General features: G+C 40.9%; 1 protein-coding gene across 8 annotated transcripts in view; it reads left to right on the top strand.

Moving 5' to 3' along the window:
• The window catches only part of CACNB2 (calcium voltage-gated channel auxiliary subunit beta 2), a 398,575-nt gene that overhangs the window by 102,320 nt on the left and 277,081 nt on the right, over nucleotides 1-19,174 (top strand). For 2 of the 8 annotated variants that reach the window (XM_025396969.1, XM_025396965.1), the window contains exon 1: nucleotides 16,225-17,098. The exons of the other annotated variants lie outside the window; for them this stretch is intronic. In XM_025396969.1, coding sequence (XP_025252754.1) covers nucleotides 17,051-17,098 — 48 coding nt within the window. In that variant the 5' untranslated portion in view covers nucleotides 16,225-17,050. Of the gene's footprint in view, nucleotides 1-16,224; nucleotides 17,099-19,174 lie in introns of those variants that run through there. 8 annotated transcript variants of the gene reach the window in all.

Here is a 19,174-nt window from a genome sequence, read left to right as displayed (position 1 = left end):
TTTCTTTGCTGAGATTCATATAGAATAAGATCATTGAATTTAGCAATGGACTTCAGACATCAAATTTTATCTTTAAAAACATCATTTAAAAACTAAAATTACTATCATCAACCACTTCTCAACTACCACATGTCAGTGATTATGGGGATCCCTAAAGGATATGGCTTTTCCTAACGTGCAAAACAGTCTCTCATAAAAGATTGATATATATATTCAGGTGAAGCATAATACTGATTCTTGCCTATAGGAGAGATTCTGTTAAGTGCACCTAACAATTGTGTTGGAGAGTTCTGATTTCAGATGTTAATTTCAAATTTCTGGACAGCTCTTTGAATTCTTGTATCAGCCTTATGTAGGAAGACTTGAGAGTTGTTAGGGCTCCATAGGGAGTTATCCTTAGAGAAGGATGCCTCCCTACCAAGCACACACAGACATGGAGCACTAGAGTAGGCTGAGTAATTGCCCCCCCAGAGATGTCCATGTTCCAATCTATGGAACCTATGGATATGTTACCTCATGTGGCAAATAAGGTTTTGCAGATGTGATTAAGTTAAAGATATTGAGCTAGGAAGATTATCCTGGATTAGCTGGATGGGCACAGTGTAATCACAAGGGTCCTTATGAGTAGAAGAGGGAGATGGGAAAGTTGGAGTCAGAGAGGGAGATTTGACAACAGGTGCAGAGGTCAGAAGGATATGGCAATTGCTGTCTTTGAAGGTGTGGAGGGGCCACGAGCCAAGGAATACAGCAGCCTCTAACAGGTGGAAAAGGCAAGAAAACAAACTCTTCCGTGGAGGCTCCAGAAGGAACACAGCCTTTACTAATACCTTGGATTTTGTTTTTCCAAGTAAGACTCATTTTGGACTTCCAACCTCCAGAACTGTGAGATAATACATTTGTCTTGTTTTATGCCACTGTGTTTATGGTAATTTGTTACAGCAGCAATAGCAAACATATACAGGCACACAGTGTGTAGAACTGTCTTCTGTGCATCTTTTGTGTGTGTCCAGATGAACTAACGTAGAAGTGCTGTAAGGAATCCTGCAACATTGTTGCCCATGTTCATTTTGTTGTTGTTGTTGTTCTTTTTTTGAGACAGGGTCTCCCTCCGTTGCACAGGGCTGGAGTGTACTGGTATAATCAGAGCTCACTGCAGCCTCTGTACTTCCCAGGCTCAAGTGATCCTCCTACCTCAGGCTCTTGAGTAGCTAGGGCTTACAGGCATGCACCATCATACCTGGCTAATTTGTTTATTTTTTAAATATTTTTTTGTGGAGATAGGGTCTCACTATGTTTCCCATGTCTGGTCTTAAACTCCTGGGCTTAAGCAATCCTCCTGCCTCAGCTTCCCAAAGTGTTGGAATTACAGGCATGAGCCATCGCACCTTGTCTCCTCATGTTCATTTTTATTTTTGCCAACAACAGCACAAAATGCGTCTGGCCTTTTGGGTTAGCCATGTGATTACCTCTGCTCCACCAAGACAGGAGGTCAGCAGTCACTAGTCATTCTCCTCTCCAGCAAGGGGTAATCTAGTAATCCGAGATTCAGAGTCCTGGGTAGGTGAAGGTATAGGGTGGGAAATGTTCCTATGTTCCTCTCTGTACAAGACCTTTCATTTATTTTTAATCTGACCTTGCTTTTAAATGTGCAGAGTGCTTATGTTAATCAGGAGTTGGAAAGCAATCCATGGTCATCAGTGGGTAGGTGCTGGGGAAGGACTGAAGAAATAGCACTGAAGCACTGGAAATAAATGGTCAGAAAGGATTCTGTTGGCTCTTCTATCCCTGGAATCCAGAGAACAGCTCCAGGTCAAAAGGTGCAGTGACCCTCTTGATCCCTGAGGGGAAAAAAAAAAACCTCAGATGAAAGACTGTGTGTCTAGTGGGTTAAACACACGAATTCCCCATTCAGACTGCCTATAATTGAAGCCCACTACCCTTCCCCTGGCTCTGTGAGCCTAAGCCAGTTAGGAAACCTCTCTAGGCTCAGCTTTCCTGTGTGCTAAATAACAAAAATATTATCTTGAAGGATGGTTACAGTAATTAAGTGTGAAGTGCTTAGCACATAGCTAGCACTCTATAAATGTTAAGCTAATATTATATTAATAGTATTATAACCTTAGGGAACTTCTAAATTTTGAGAGGAGGAGAAGGCTCCTAGTTCTCTATTTCTTTTTTTTTTTAAATACATTTTCACAATATTTTCTCTACTGCCTCTGTTACATAGATGACCTAAACATAGACTCTGTGTATTGGTACCCAGGTTGTTTATTTCTTCACTGGGGGTCAAAATGCATTATCTCAGAAGCCCAATGGTACCAAACACAAATTTTTACACACCCAGCTGTTATTTATTTATTTGTGTTTACGGTCAGGGTCTCACTCTGTCATACAGGCTGGAGTGCAGTGGTGCAATCATAGCTTACTATAGCCTCCAACTCCTGGGCTCAAGTGATCCTCCTGCCTCAGCCTCCTGAGTAGCTGGGAATACAGGCACGCACCACCAGGCCCGGCTAATTTTCAGGGTTTTGTTTTGTTTTTTGTTTGTTTGTTTGTTTTGTTGAGACAGGGTTTCACTAAGTTGCCCAGGCTGTTCTCGAACTCCTGGCCTCAGGCGATCTTCCAACTTTGACCTCCCAAAGTGCTGGAATTACAGGCATGAGCCACCAGACCCAGCCTATCCAGTTGTTTTAAACCTAGCCGCAATAAGTAGATTTTTAGTTCTTTAGTCTGCCTTGCATACCCTGTGAAACCTTATCTCCATCTACTGACCATAGGTAAGATGCAGGCTTGTGGCTGTAAGGCATAAGCTGCTGGGGCCTTCAGAGCTCTCTGACCCGGAGACTCCCACCCTACTGCTGAATGACATCACCTCGACACATGGGACCTGTCTGCTATCTCCTCTCCTGGGAATTCCCCGGCCCTTCTCCCCTTCTAAGTAGCAACCTCTGTGTGCCATAGCCTCTGCACAGAATCCTGCTGTGAAGGGCTTCCTCCTGTACAGAGTTGTCATAATTACCTAATAAAGCTGTGTGTGCTTTAGCCACCTCCTAGAACTCGTGTCTTTTTCCTTGATCAGTCCCCAAATCCCTCTGGATCTTCTTGTCCAACTAACACCAATTCCCAATGAAGGACCATTCAAACATATTTTTACTTCTCTGCTTCATCATAAGCCAAAATAGAACCAAGAGACAGAAAAGTCAATGTCTTAGTTTTCCTTAGAGTTGCCTAATAGGGGGTATGAAATGCCAGCTGGATATAGGCAGATTGTCAGGGTTGCCAAATATCCCAAGTGATTACATTCTTTCCATCATCTCTTAAAAGAAAATCATACTGTGATTTTCGGCACATCTATTGGTACTTTGCAAAATAACTTTGTCTAAGTCCATTCAGGCTGCTGTAACAAAATAGCCTCAATTGGGTGGCTTATCAAAAACAGGCATTTATTTCTCAGTTCTGAAGCTGGGAAGTCGAAGGTTGAGGCAGATTTGGTGTCTGGTGACAAACTCTCCCCCTCTGAGTTTCCATAAATTTTACATTCTTTTACTCCATTACCTTCATAGTATCTGTGAGGACCACCTTTCCGGGGGTAGAGGAAACCAACATTTCATTCTTGATGCTAATGCATATGACATAAAGTACCTCTAATGATGGTACAGTAACACACAGCTTCCCCTGTTTCATAAATGGTGCCTTCTGACTGTGTCCTAACATGGTGGAAGGGGCAGTGGATCTCTCTGGACCTCTTTGATAATGGTGCTTAGTCCCATTCATGACCTGATCATCTCCCAAAGGCCCCTCCCAATTCCATCACATTGGTGATGACGTTGCAACATACGAATTTTGAGGGGAATGCAAAGATTCAGACCACAGTATCTAGCAATTCAGAAAAGAGAAATTGAAGTCCACAAACTTTAGCCTTCAAATTCAGTAGAAAAGCCCCACTTTTCCAAGCTAATTAAGCTGATGTTAGGACCCAATGGACTGTTCTTTATGAGGAAGTAAAGAACATACTGTTAGTATCAAACATAATGAGTTGGATCTTTCAAAAATTGAAAATTCATAGTTCAATTAATTTGCCTTTGGTAAGTGTCTGATTCATAAGTAAGAATCAGAATACTTCTGTGGTCTAATAATTAAAAAGTAATTGGGCAAATACATTTTTTGAAGTATTTTTTCATAAATCATATGAATCTCCCCAAGTTCTACCATTTCCGATCTTAAATTTGAGAAGAACTTTTTCTGTTGTATCTGTCATTCTTATAGTGTTCTCAACTAAATCCAACAGGAAAAGAAAAATTGAGATTTTCCTCACACATTCTTTGTCACTATGTAGCTCACAGCTAATTCAATATTAGGAAAGATGAGCTTCTTTTAAACATATCTTAAAAGAGAATGTCTATGATCTCATTTGACATATCCAATATCACTCTCTGAGAAGCCTTCCTCTTGTTCTGTCCTGTAATTTTATATCTTTGTAACCAACATCTTTTGAGAGCCCATCACCTCCTCTCCTCAGATCCACATTTCCTTCCTTATCTGAGTTCCCGTGATGGAGGCAGACATTCTCAACTCTCTGTTCCTCTCTCCCTGTCTTATTCTCCTGGGAAATCTGACATCAGGCTAAACTTGACTGTCATTCACTCTGCCCTTGAATTTCAGCAGACAAACATAGTGGGGGAAAAAGACCACTCTGGGGACTGTTTTACTGGAAGTTCATGACCACAAATATCCACCTGCACTCAGTTCTACCTGTTGATTCTGTTTTCCTGACCAGTCCACTCACCTACCCTTGAGAGGTCTCTTTCACACCTTCCTTGTCTTCAAATCTGCAACAATTTCTCCCTTCTCCTCATTCTTGGTTAATGATCTTTCTCCTAATTTTATCTGAGAAAATAGCAACTCTCTAAAAAGACCTTCCCACTACTGCTACCATTAAATCCACCCACTGGCACCCAAATCCTCTGCTTCCTTCCTTCAACAGTGGGTGAACCAACTAAGAGTCTATCTGAGCTAACCACTCCGCTCATACGTGGAGTTCCAGCCCCTTGGCCCAACCAAGGACTTTGTTCCTACAATTATCTATGATCTCCGTTGAAGAGTATTTTGTTTTTCCTTTCCTGTAATACCTCCTATTCCAAGAAAAAAAAATGCCTTATTCCTGCATCTCTTTGCAGCTTTGTTTTAATATTTCTACCCTCTGCTAAAGAAAATCTCCTTGAAAAACGTGTGTCCACCCACTATAACTAACTGTTCACCTCCCTCTCTTTATTGAACTCATTTCAGACTCTTGACCCAGTCCCTCCAATGACTTCACTTGAGGTGCTATCACCAGTGGCCTCTACCTGACCAGATCTGATGATCGGTTCTCAGTCTTCATCTTACTTGATGTCACCTCTAATGGGCGAGATGCTCCAGGAATCAGTTGTCAACTCCTCTTTCTTGGGAAATTTCTCAAGGGAATTTCCCGAAAGCTCGTGGTTCTCAAGACCATCTATATGCCACCTTCCAAGTTTATTTCTGTACTCACACTGCCCTTCTGGACCCGGGGGTTACATACAAAATTGCCTACTTGACTGCTCCACACTGATGTCCTATAGACTTCTCAAAATTAATATCCCTGCAAAGTATTTTTCGTTTTCTCCTCTGAGCCTGCTTCTCCCTAAATGTTTTTCTTTTTAGGCAATGGAGCAACCATGTGAATGGTTGCTCAGCCCCATCTCCCCCTTTCAGCTTCCAGTTGGACTCAGTCTTGGATTCTTTCTTTCTCTCCAATAAGACATCAATCTATAGGTCAATTCTGTCACCCTGGACTTTAAAATATATCCAAAATCCTACCACTTCTCAAGATGTCCTCCCATGAACACCTTAGACCAAGCCCTTCTCTCTGATCTGAACTATTGCAATAGTCTAAAAAATAATCTCTGTGTTTCCTCATTAGCCCTTGGCAGTCTCCACACAGCAGGCAGAATGCTACTTCTGAGATATAAATCAAGCTAGGTGTCCTTTTTAAAGTCCTCCAATGGCTTTCCTCCCAATTAGAAGAAAATCCAGTCCTTGTTGTAACTTGGTGAACTTACATGATCTAGCCGCTCAATGGGCTTCATCCACAGGCACCTTCTTACTGTCCTTTCTGTGGGTGAAGTGTGTTCCTGCCTCAGGGCATTTGCCTGGACTTTTCTTCTGCCATGTTGTCTGGGTCCTTCACTTTATTCACTTTGTTCTGCTCAAAATTCATCTTTCTAAGAGGTCAAGGAGGTCTGCCTACCCTCAATTTTATCTCTTTTTTTGAAAGTTGTCTATTCTAAATGTAGAGGGCGCCTAAGCCACCTATGACTATGGACAGGTGCCTTTTATTTTTGGAAAATTAAATATTTAAGATTTAGGATATCCAGATACTTACGACCACCATACAGCCTAGTATTAGAATCCACACCAACGCAAATTGCTTTTGAATGAGACAAGATCCATCTCTGACTTCCTCCATTTCCATTTCCTCATCTCTACTTTCTTAAGTCCTCACCCAAAATATCCAATACTGTGCAGGTTTATCCTCCACCTCCCTCCCAGGTCTGGTCTTACTCCTGAAGTGTCCATGCACCAGAGCTACCTACATCCTCTTTTCTCCAGTCTCTGGAACTTCTCATTGGTAGTTAGATGTTCGGAGGAAAAGCCATTTTCTTTATCTACAGCTGCAAGCTAAGGTGAACGGTCTTCCCCTAAGTGTCTTCGTCTTTTATTACTTCCAGCTTTATTGGTAAATCATATGCATCTGTGTTGAGTAGTCTTAAGGTCATTGCCATCAAATATTTATCTGACGCTCATTGATGAGAAACAATACTCAGTGGGATTGTTTAGTAGACACAATCCATTCACTGTCTAAAACTCTGATTGGGAGCTAGATTTTTACAGTTCAACAAATCTGGGTTCAAATCCTATTTCTGCTGCGTATGAATTTCGTAGCCTTAAGCAAGTCTCTCAACTCTTTCTTCTTTTTTTTCTTTTTCCTTTTTTTGAGATGGAGTCTCACTCTGTTGCCCAGGATGGAATGCGATGGCATAATCTCAGCTCACTGCAATCTCCACCTCCTGGGTTCAAGTGATTCTCTTGCCTCAGCCTCCTGAGTAGCTGGGGTCTCAAGGGCCTGCCACAACGCCAAGCCAGTTTTTGTATTTTTAGTAGAGATGGGGTTTCACCATGTTGGCCAGGCTGGTCTCGAACTCTTGACCCCAGGTGATCCACCCGCCTCAGCCTCCTAAAGGGCTGGAATTACAGGCATGGGCCACCATGCCTGGACTCAACTCTTAAGTCTGTTTCCTCATTTGTAACCCACTGTATTAATCCGTTCTCACACTGCTGTAAAGAACTACCTGAGACTGGGTAACTTAGGAAGAAAAGAGGTTTAATTGACTTACAGTTCCACAGGCTGTACAGGAGACATGGCTGAGAAGACATCAGGAAACTTATAATCATGGCGGATGGGTGAAGGCGAAGCAACCACATCTTACCATGGTGGAATGGGAGACAGAGCACAGAGGGAAGTGCTACATGCTTTTAAACCATCAGATCTCGTGAGAACTCACTAACACAAGAACAGCAAGTGGGAAATCTGCCCCCATGATCCAATCACCTCCCACCAGGTCCCTCCCCTGGGGGAATTACAATTCAACATGAGACTTGAGTGGGGACACAGAGACAAACCATATCACCCAGGGAGAAAGAGTAATAGTCTTCTTCATAATTGATAAGAGGATTAAAGGAATAATGCTCACTGGGTGCCTGTATCAGTAAATAAATGTTCATGTTTTTTTTCTTTGTTTTTGTTGTTATTCTTGGTTCAAGCCAAATCTATAAGGAGTTAATTATCTTATCTAACCTATTTTCCTTTCTCTCTGTCCAGATTATTTTACTGAATGTTGCTATGGTGGGAAACCTTTAGCTTTCCCTGACCGTCAGTCTAAGAAACAGCTTTTCAGAACCCACTGTGGCATTTACCGGAAGGAATGCTGTTCATAAGTTTACACAATGTTCCTTTTTATGGGGCCTCCAGGAGAAATTGGTGTCTGGTGTTAGTGCCAAACAGAGTCGTTCTTCTGAGCATTTGGTTTATTTTAAGCTTATGGATGGTAAATTACATAACCGACCAAGTTTCCCTTTTTGAGTTGGCTGCTCGAAAGCTTACAGCCAGATCTATGGCTCATAGTAGGAAGTACTTCCATTATTATGGGATGCATTTCGAGCCTGGTTTCTGCGTTTTGTATTGCCATCTTTGCTTTGCTTTTTTTTTTTTTTAACCCCTCTTTTATGTTACTTAAACGTCCTTTTAAAATTTATCCTTGTAAATTGCCTTTAATTATTTCTGAAACAAGGTGAGGAATAGATAGATACGCAGCTATAGGTAGGTAAAATACGGTTTTAAATAATTTGTCATAGAGCTTATATTTAAGAGAGGTTTAATTTTTATAAGAAGATACTTGTGGCACAACATGAATTTTCCAATTGGTAAAATTTCACACTTTGCAAGAAAGGCGAAGGAAAAAGTGTAAGGTGGGAATGTTTTTGCAGAAAGGTGATTTGGGAAACTGCTAGAAGGGGAACCCCTGAAAGGTAGACAGAGGATGGCTCGGGTGGAAAAGCGTCTATTGTATGACTGGATTGGTTAATTAATTAACCATTATGTGATCCTCCAAGGTCAGCTTATAAAATTAATTTTCACCTTTCAAAGAGAAGGTAGGAAGAGGTTTAAAGCCATGGGTTCAAGAGTCAAACATCCGGATAGAAGTCCTGACTCTGCCATTGCCTTGAGCAACTTACCTGACTTCACAGTGCCCCAATCTCTTCGTTTATGGAATGGAGATGAAGGGCTCATGGAGTTGTCACGAGAATCAGAGGATGAGCTCGTGATGTGTTTAGAATAGTGATTAGAACTCAGCAGGAGTCAGTGCAACTCTTTTTACCTCTTTGCTTGAGTCCTTGGGTTTTTAAAAAGTTACAAACTGTCCAGTTTTTAAATGAATTGCATAGTAAGGTAAGTTAGATACTGGTGGGGCTGAGTACACAGCAATATTTATGATAAGTATGAATTTTAATAAAAATATATACAGTTTATTAGGTACATCATAGAATTCTAAAATCTATCAGGAGTATTTTATGGCAGCTTCAGAGAAAAGTATGTTTCTCTTTCATGGTCTTTCCAAACAAAGAGGAAATCAAAATTGCTGCTGGGAAATATTTTATCCTATTATCATCCTAGATTTGTTCATGAAATGTTACACTATGAATAGCCTTTCTTGTCTTTTGCCACCAAGAGCTACCATTTTCTTTCTTATATACATGTTGCATTTTCTTAGATCTACAATGAATGAAATGAACGGGTCAAATGGATTCTCTGAGAGTGTGGAAAATTTAAGACGTGAATATGCCTCGCCTTTTCCCGTCTCCCTCCTCATTTCCTCCACTCCCTGTAATAAAGAGAATTTTACTTTTCTGTACTCAGCACTTCTCCTTTCATCCCCATCTAATAACGTTCTATCATTGCCCTCCACTCTGGAGCATGAAACCTGAAGTTTGGGCATGAAGAAAATTGACTGAAGATACAAAATAAAAGGAATCAGGTTTTTGTTTCCTGGCTTTTCTTGTTTAGAATCTGAATGATGAGTACAATAGGGCAAATGTAAAGAAAATTTTTAAAAGCACAGAAACTAAGCAAATTTACCTCATACAAAGCTGAAGGATGTAGGTTGAGGGAGAGAGAGTGTCAGGAAGCTCTGTACCTGGGAGAGTCCATTTTTGATGTTTTTGTTTGTGCTAGAAAGTATAGGCCCTCAAATGGCTTTGATTATGAGAGAATCAAGGAGGAAAGGAAAAAGGATGTTTGAGAAGTGTTGCTGTGGGTTATAGGATCCTGTGTTACATCCTTTGAGCTATGCAATTAAAGATTGGCATTTGATTTTCAAGTTTTCGTTGCTACATTGTATTCCTTTAAGTACGACTGAGCTATCAGAGAACTGGGATTTATTAGGGTTGCACAAGCTTGTTCTGACAATCTTAAGTGTGCTAAGTGTCGTCTACCTCAATAACACAAAATATATTTTAAATTTATCATTGAGGTTTAGTGTGCATTCCATGATTACTAGTAATTTCAAAAGTATGACTTCTTCCCTAATTACATTGCTTTTCGTTATCTTATTTACTTCTCCTGCTATCTGCGTGTAGGTGGTAAATAAACAAATGTTGCCACTCTCATTATCGAGAAAAAAATGATAGTTATTGGTCTGGAAAACAAAACAAAACAAAAACCAAAAAAAAAAAAAAAAATTCCAGCAGGTCAAAAGAGAACCCAGACACTTTGGTGAGAAATAAAGGAAAACTAGAGAAAGGTTTTCAGTTCTGTAGAAGCTGGAATGAAATAGAGTGTGCAGTTTGGTGGCTACAGAAGTGGAATTCGGTGGAAGCTGCAAGCAGCCAGATAAGGATTTTGTTCACGACCCTAAGAAGAGAAATGAGGACTGGACCAAGAAATAGAAGCAAACTGGCACTGACATGAAAATAAAGGTTTATCACAGATTGGATTACCAAAGACTGAACTTCAGAAATGCATGGAAATGTTCAGGAATGAGAGAACACGGGAATGTGTATGTATTACATTGGGTTTCATTTTCTGTTTTCTGTATTTGCACTTACCTACTTGAATTCCTCAATATCTAATAGATTCGTTCATTTTCCTTACCTCCTGTCTTCAGCTCCTTAGCACGAGACCATCATCTTTTGCTTGGATAAAATTACTTCCTAGTTGGCCTCCCTGGCTTCTCTCTAGCTGTCTTCCAATCTGTCTTCAACTCTACTGCCAAAGTGGATTTTAAATGGTACAAATCTGATCACGCCTTTTGAGGGGAAGAAATCCCACTGCTCTTTGTAGAAAGAGAAAAGATCCCCAGTATGGTCCTCATGTTCTTGCCTGGTATCACCTGCCTCCCTAACCTCATCTTCTCTTTCTCTCGCTTTATTCTCCAACTGCTTAAACTCAGCCTTCTCCTTTCTACCACAAGGACCTTTGTAAATAATACCTTCCTTCTTCCTGCCTTATCTCCCCTGCATTTAGTTAACTCCTTCGCACCCTTCAACCTCAGCTCAGGTAGCAGTGCCTCAGAGACACCTTTCTGACCCTTCTAATTCTCGAAGATGTCAACCTGCTCTACATTTTCATAGTATTCTGTACTTTCATGCAAATATCTTATTAGCTTATAATTATATGCTTATGTGATTATTGGATTCAAATTGCCTTGCCCCCTGGATTTTAAGCTCCTTGAAGGCAAGGACCTTAGTTGTTTTACTTGTCGTCATCCTACTGGTGCCCAGCAGAGACACGCGCTTGGTGAGCAGCCCTCAGTTGATATTGTTGGCCGGATGGATGAATAGAGACAGTTGGTCCTTTTTTTTGTTTTTACTGAAATTAGCAAAAGAGTTTTCGGTCAACTTAAGGACACTAGGCTCTTCATGGTTGCAGACGTACTATGAAGGGAGAGTCTAATGAGGATATGAGCACGTGTCTGTTGGAGGAGGGACCCTTCTTTCCTGAAATCACAGCCACAGAAAAGCCAGAAACACTTCAGCAGAGTCAACTCTGACACAAAACCTTCAGTTCTGCCACAGAAGGCTTCTTTAGGTCTTTCATTTTCTATTATCAAAGAGTTCTCTTCTTGGAGGAAGCACTTCATCTGATGTTTAACTTTGACTGTGTTCTTGCCACTCCTAACTAATAGTAACATGGACAGTGAATAGTAAAGAAACAGTAATCCTCATACTTTCAAATGACTCTCCAGGAATAAATCCCTTGGATTAAAAAATATATATCTGCCATCAATATTATCTACATTTATCTTTGATTATTTTTAATTTGTTGACTTTAGTCATTGAGCCTCTTTGTATCACTTTTCAATATTTTGCTTTTAAAATATCTCATATTATAACAAAACAGCTAATTTAGCAGTTCATTAGGTTTGTAATTTAGCTACATGAGCCAAGCAACTAGTTTTTATTGACTTTATTTGATTATTTAGTAAATGAACAGTTATCACAGACAAGTATACAAGCTCAAAACCTTTCAATTTCTTGCCGAAGTTGAACTATTGACCAGGTTATTTTCAGACTCAACAGTCTGAAATTTTTTTTCTACTTCCTAATAAAACTACAGAAATTTTCACATTTAAAAGTTTCAATAATTCTGTATGTACTACCAGTTCAATTCTAAACTCTTTTCTGCATCTAAACTCTTTTGATGGGACCCAGGTAGTCCCAGCCTGAGATCCTGATTTTCCTCTCCACTCTTGCCTTTTCTTATTCCCCTCTTCCACTCCCCCTCCTCCTCCACAGGCTTGGATCTGTGAATTCATCATTCATTCCAGAAGCACTTTGAGGTGCTTTTAAAATACATGTTTAGGCCAGGTGTGGTGGCTCAGGCCTCTAATCCCAGCACTTTGAGAGGCCAAGGTGGGTGGATTGCATGAGCTCAGGAATTTAAGACCAGCCTGGGCAACATGGCAAAACCCCATTTCTACAAAAAATACAAAAATTAGCTGGGCATGTTGGCACACGCCTGTAGTCCCAACTACTACTTGGGAGGCTGAGGTGGGAGGATCACCGTGAGCTTAGGAGGTTGAGGCTACAGTTAGCTAAGATTGCACCAATGCGCTCCAGCCTGGGTGACAGAGACCCTGTCTCAAAAATTAATAATAATAATAGCAATAATAGTACAAGTTTAGGATCTATAATTGAAATCAGAGCAAAAGTGCCAATATAGGAGTTATGTCTCTTTCTTGGTGCAGTCCAAATGTAAGCACTATTGGGCCAATATTGCAGCTCCCCTGTCCTAGGGATTTGGGTCTGTCTTGTCGCTCTGTTCTCCTGAATGTGCAGCTTTCTTCTCATTATAAATGGCTGTCCCAGCTCTCAGCAATGACACATGACTTGGGTATTGGCACATGCCATTTCTGCATCTGCCCATTGACCAGAATCTAGTCCTGTGGCCATCCACGTTGCAAGAGAAGCTGGGACATTAGTCTTAGCCCAGCAGCCAGTGTCTATTTCTATTACTGTAAATGAAGTAAAGAATGGGTCAGGAGGGGACAACTATGAATCTTTGTGATACCTACTATGTTTCAGTCACTGCACTGAGTACTAGGGATATAGAGATAGGTAAAGACTGAATCTGGGGGAGAACTGAGTTTGGAATGAGGACTTGGGGTAGATCCCTGTTGTCTGAAGATACCCTTCTTCATATACACTATAGAAACACAATTTGTTCTGTGTATAGTCTGTATGTAATCTTCTGTGCTTTTGCATTTTCTGCCCATTGCCTGGGATTCTTTCTCCGCCCACTTTCCACTGAATGCAATTCTATCCATTCTGCAAGGCTAGCCCATGTCCTCATCTTTGTGAAGGCTCTGTTGTTCCTTCCAGGGATGGTTAGGAGTTGTTTCCTTGGTGTTCCCTTTGCTCTTAAATACTGTGTTCTCTTTCCTCTGTTTTTTTGAGACAGAGTCTCCCTCTGTCACCCAGGCTGGAGTGCAGTGGCGTGATCTCGGCTCACTGCAACCTCTGCCTCTCAGGTTCAAGTGATTCTCTTCCTCAGCCTCCTGAGTAGCTGGGATTACAGGCATGCACCACCATGCCCAGCAGATTTTTGTATTTGTAGTAGAGACAAGGTTTCGTCATGCTGGTCCGGCTGGTCTCAAACTTCTGACCTGAGGTGATCTGCCCACCTGGGCCTCCCAAAGTGCTGGGATTATAGGCGTGAGCCACCGCACCCAGCCTCCTCAGTTGTTATAAGTGCCTAGAGGAATACATGGATTGTATTTTATTCATTTCATATCCCCAGCACCGTAGCACAGCACTGAGCAAACAGAAGGTGCTCTATAAATGTTTGCCGAATCAAATTAGTTAGTGCTTGGAATCCTTTTGTGGATTCTTGAATGACAAGGTGGGTGGAATCTCTAATGAACGGGGGAATCTCTCTTATATTGTATATAAAAATATCATAGTTAATAAAAAGTTAAGTGAATTCCAAATCAAATTCAGAATCATAGAAGAGATAGATCATTTCCCCAGTGTTTTCATCCTATTCTAACTTTAAGCTGAATTTTTATTCTTTATTCAGTTATTCTAGTAAAAGTGTGGTGATGGAGGTGATGAAGGGGTCTTAAGAAAAAACTTGAGGCATGGTGGCTCACTCCTGTAATCCCAGCAGTTTGGGAGGCTGAGGCGGGCAGATCACAAGGTCTGGAGTTCGAGACCAGCCTGCCTACCGTGGTGAAACCCCATCTCTACTAAAAATACAAAAAATTAGCCAGGCTGGTAGCGGGCACCTGTAATCCCAGCTACTCGGGAGCCTGAGGCAGGAGAATCACTTGAACCTGGGAAGTGGAGGTTGCAGTGAGCCGAGATCCCGCCACTGCACTCCAGCCTGGGCGACAAGAGCGAAACTCTGTGTCAAAAACAAAAAAAAAAAGAAAGGAAAAAAAAAAGAAAAAACTTGAATTTGAATTATGTGTTCTTTTATATTACTTAGCGTTCTTCTCACTAAAGTTTCTTTAAAAAATCAAATTGAAATCCTACCTACTAGAAATATATCATGTATGGTTCAGAAAATGGTGAGGGATTTTTTTTTTCCAGGATTTACTTCAAGAGCCAATTTGCAGTGTAATTCAGAAATTTTGTTTTACTCTAGGTTTCTGATTTAATCACTAAAGTGTCCTTACTGTCTATCTATAGACTATCTGTTATTTTCCTTTTGGACCTTCAAATCCACAAAGGATTGACTGGTATATGATAAGACCATAGAATTTTCACAGACTATGTAGATTGTATAAGCTACAGGGTTTAAATTATGCTATTGCTTATATTACTGATAAACAGAACATGGAATCATTTTGGGACCTGGTTTATCAGTTAAATAAGGAGATTAAGGCAGAATTTTTTTTCAGCTCTATCAACCTCTTAGACTATTAATAACAATATAAAACTGTTGCTTTAAATCATAGATTTTAAGGCCAGGCATGGTGTCTCACACTTGTAATCCTAGCACTTCAGGAGGCTGGAGCAGGAGAATGGTCTGAAGCCAGGAGTTTGAGACCAGTCTGGGCAACAAAGTGAGACCCCTGTCTCTATAAAAAATGTTTAAAAATTAGGCTGGGCACTATGGCTTACACCTGTAATCTCAACACTTTGGGAGGCCAAGATGGGCATATCACTTGAGTCTAAGAGTTCAAGACCAGCCTGGCCAACTGGCCAACATGGTGAAACTCCATCTGTACCAAAAAAAAAAAAAAAAAAAAAAGACAAAAAGTAGCCAGGCATGGTGGTGCACACCTACAGTCCCAGCTACTCAGGAGGCTGAGGCACGAGAATTGCTTGAACCCTGGAGGTGGAGGTTGCAGTGAGCTGAGGTTGTGCTACTCCACTCCAGTCTGGGTGACAGAGTGAGACTCTGTCTCCAAAAAAAAAACAAACAAACAAACAAAAAAACTAACCAGGTTGGTGGCATGCACCTACAACCCTAGCTACTTGGGAGTCTGAGGTGGGAGGATTGCCTGAGCAAGGCAGTCAAGAGTTCAAGGCTGCAGCGAGCCATGATTGTACCACTGCACTTCAGCTTGGGCAGTAGAGTGAGACCCTATCTCAAAACAGCCTTGAGAAAATACTGGTAAATTGTTAAGAATTAATTGTCTTTTATTTTTCCAGGAACCTAAAGAACGTAGTGGTGGTTAATCTGTGACATGAAATCATTAACATACCTTCTTAGGTCTCAGCAGAATATGGAATGACTTGGGCATGGGGGCAAATTTGGATCAATATCTATGACACACTAAAGTGTTTTATGAATCATTGTGTATTAGAATGTCTGATATCATACAAATGAACAGCTGAATCTCCACATGTCTTAATGATTCATCTTTTTATATGTGACATGCACAAGGTCTTTAGGGAGAATATTAGGATCAACTCAGCCCCTGAAAACTGGGTCTTTAGGGAAAGATCTAAATAATAGCTTACAAAGAATATTGACTTGGGAGCTCTCACACTTGGAAGGCAGCCTTATGTAGTTTATTATATCTAAATCATAGGTAGTATGTGATCTAATGAATTAATGAGGTCTGAGTCGGATCAAATTCGCCTTCCAGAGTTACGTTTATTTAACATGCTTTAACCCAGAAAATGAATATTTGTCAGTGAGCACCAAACAGCCGTGCGCCGCAGTGCTTGAGCGAGTCAGGTCCTGAGGCCACTCTGGCTATCCTCCTTACAATTCATGTGAAATACCTACTGCAGGACAAAGCATCTGATGGTTTGGAGGATGTTTCTGTAGTCCTAGGAATCCACAGTGAATTCGAGTCTAGACTCAGTCATTTTTCAGGGTCAGGGGAGGAGGGAGAAGTAGCAAATCAGATATGCCCAAAACGTTACAGAGGTAACAGTGAATCCAGGATGCTGCTGTCAGCCTGTGCATTGTGAAGAAGGCAATCATAGCTGAGCAGCCGCGGAAGCAGGAGCAGCAGCGTGCTAAGAAGCAGTCACATAAACAGCAGCAGGAGTAGGCCTCCTCCTTTTTAAAAGCAGAATACTGCAGGGTCGTGAAATGCAAGATTCTCAGATGTTTGAAAATCTCCCGAGTTGAGAATGGCTACTGTAAAAGCGTCACCAAGAAACTCTGATGATCTGGACAGTCCTAACTCTGTGTTAGCAATACTTACTTCTGGAAAATTAATGCTACTTCTTGTAGATTTTTGCAAATAGGAAACCCCCTTGAAGAAGATCTCAAATTACGCCCCCCACCCCCCAAAAAAAGACAAAACAGGGGAGAACAAAGTTTTGGCATGCCTGCAGGAACGGTGGCTTTTTTAGAAACTACCTAGGAGGCAGAAGCTAAGCGATTTGCTCATGCCTCTTACCTGGGAGTAGAAGGTGGGAAGAAATGGACCGAGGCTGTGACGAGAAGACAAGGCACAGTGCAGCTTGGTGAAGCCACACGCTGACTGCGTTCTGCCCCCTCTTCATGCAGTGCTGCGGGCTGGTGCATCGCCGGCGAGTACGGGTGTCCTATGTAAGTTTCTATTGCTGTAGAATTGCAGCTGGGAGCTGAAAATACTGTTCGTGTCTGTCTGGTGCATGTTGCCTCTTTCAGCTGTTTTTATTCCCTGTGCTGAACCAACCAGACAGTCGATCATCTCGTACCATGAGTTTTCAAGGAATCTGAGGTGTAGGAGATTCTGACATATTTATTTTTTCCCAGAGATGTTTTTATCTATCTTTTGTGCCTTGTGACTTTGATAAGGTTGGAAATAACTTGCACAGGGATTGGTTTGAGAAGTCCATTGTCTCAGAGATCTGTCTCATTCAAACCAGTTGATACTCTCTTTTACCTACAGTAGTCCTGTTTTCATATTTGAATGATGGGATGGTGGGGGGCAGAAATACCACGGAGTTTGACAAATTATAGATAGGCACAGAGGCTAACACTAAATCCTATTTTGAGCAGCTTCAGAAAAATAGTAGATAATAATCACTGGATGGATGACACAGCTGTTGCAACAGCTTTATCATCCTGTGACTCTTTCACTGAAATAGCCCTTATTTCATGGCCCTGCTGTGTTTTGCAAAATGGCTGTCTGAGTATTAAATTCTACAAGGCAGGCTCACACAAATATTGAAGTATCACTACTTAACTTGATTGGATGCTAATTGAAATATGCTGTGCCGTACACTAGCCGACCAGCTCCGAGCAAGCGCTGGCTTGATTTTCATACTCCTTTTGCGTGCAGCTACTCTATTTTCAGGGAGGGATGCAAAAGGGAACAGGAGGTTTATGCAGGCTGGGCAAACTGCAGTGCTGAATTGCTTAACACTGGTTTGACATTCCTGACTGCAAAACAAATAGAAAATTGACAAAGCAAGCTAATCAATACTTAAAGTGTTGAAGGTAAAGAAACCTGTGACCTTGGAAAATTGGCCACAGAAAGAGATATATGTGAGACTTATAGGACAAACAAGGTCAAAATCTGATATGATCTCAATAATAAAGTTGGAAACGGTGAGGGGGCAGGGTGGGAGGGCAGGGAAGAGATAACTATACTGTCGAATCTTAAAGAGAGTGATCAATTCGATTAAATAAGTAAAAGCCTGAAAAACCCCTTTCATTTAAAGGTTTTTGTAATTGTTACATATTTGGTGCCATTTGTCTTTTGAATGCAACAGTTGACATATCAGAAATCAATGGAGTAGTGAGGTAGCCAGCCAAGATTTCTAAAGACGACATCTGCAGGGATAGATGGTTTTCATCCAATCAAAAAATTAATTGCTTTTTTAATAAGATTTGGGAATAAGTGTTACAAACTTTTTAGAGTATAAGATTAGCCGCCTAAAGAAAACCGTAAGTTAAAAACAAAAAAAATTTTAATTTAAAAATCCATAGTTACGAGAATAATGAAGAGTGAGAATTTCTTAGCTTTCTGTGTTTCTGTTTATTCTCGTATAATGAATTAGAAGAAATCCATGGTTATGTGTGCCTATTGAATACAGAAATTCTGAAATAAGGCCTCCAACAAAGCAACAAATTTTTACCCTACTTATTTTAGTTCTTCTTCTTACATCGAACGTGTAAATAAATAGAAAGAAGAGACAGCATAATCTGGATTTTTGAAGTCTTGATTGAAAGATACAGAGACTTGGTTCATCTGCTCATTCTCAAATATTTTTACCCTGTATTTTGAATAAAGCACCACAATATGTAGAGCACAAATGTATTTTAAAGGTAAAAGACATGCATAACCTTGGTCACTAGAAATACATTTTCCTGTACTTTAGAGCATTTCTCTCTTGGGAAGCCTTTTACCTCTAACCCACGTGCTGCTGTTTTAACCTCTCTTCTTTGACACTTTATGGATTGCAGTTTTCTTTACAGATGGCCAACCCGGAGTGGAAGATAGGTTAAATCTGAAACCTATTTTTTTCCTTGGAGGAAAAGAACCCACTGTGCATCTATCTGTGATGGAGACTTTAGATTTGTCTGCAAAGCAGATGAGTCTAGAGGCTGCTCATTGAATACAAAGGGCAGCCAGAACCCTATGTGGTGCTAGTGGTTAGGACCTCACCACACTGGCTGGGCTGTCCTGGTGTCCTT

Source organism: Theropithecus gelada, chromosome 9, assembly GCF_003255815.1.
Source record: "Theropithecus gelada isolate Dixy chromosome 9, Tgel_1.0, whole genome shotgun sequence".
Taxonomy (NCBI): Eukaryota; Metazoa; Chordata; class Mammalia; order Primates; family Cercopithecidae; genus Theropithecus; species Theropithecus gelada.
Note: the sequence above shows the minus strand (reverse complement) of the source record. Positions and strands in the feature narration are given on the sequence as shown.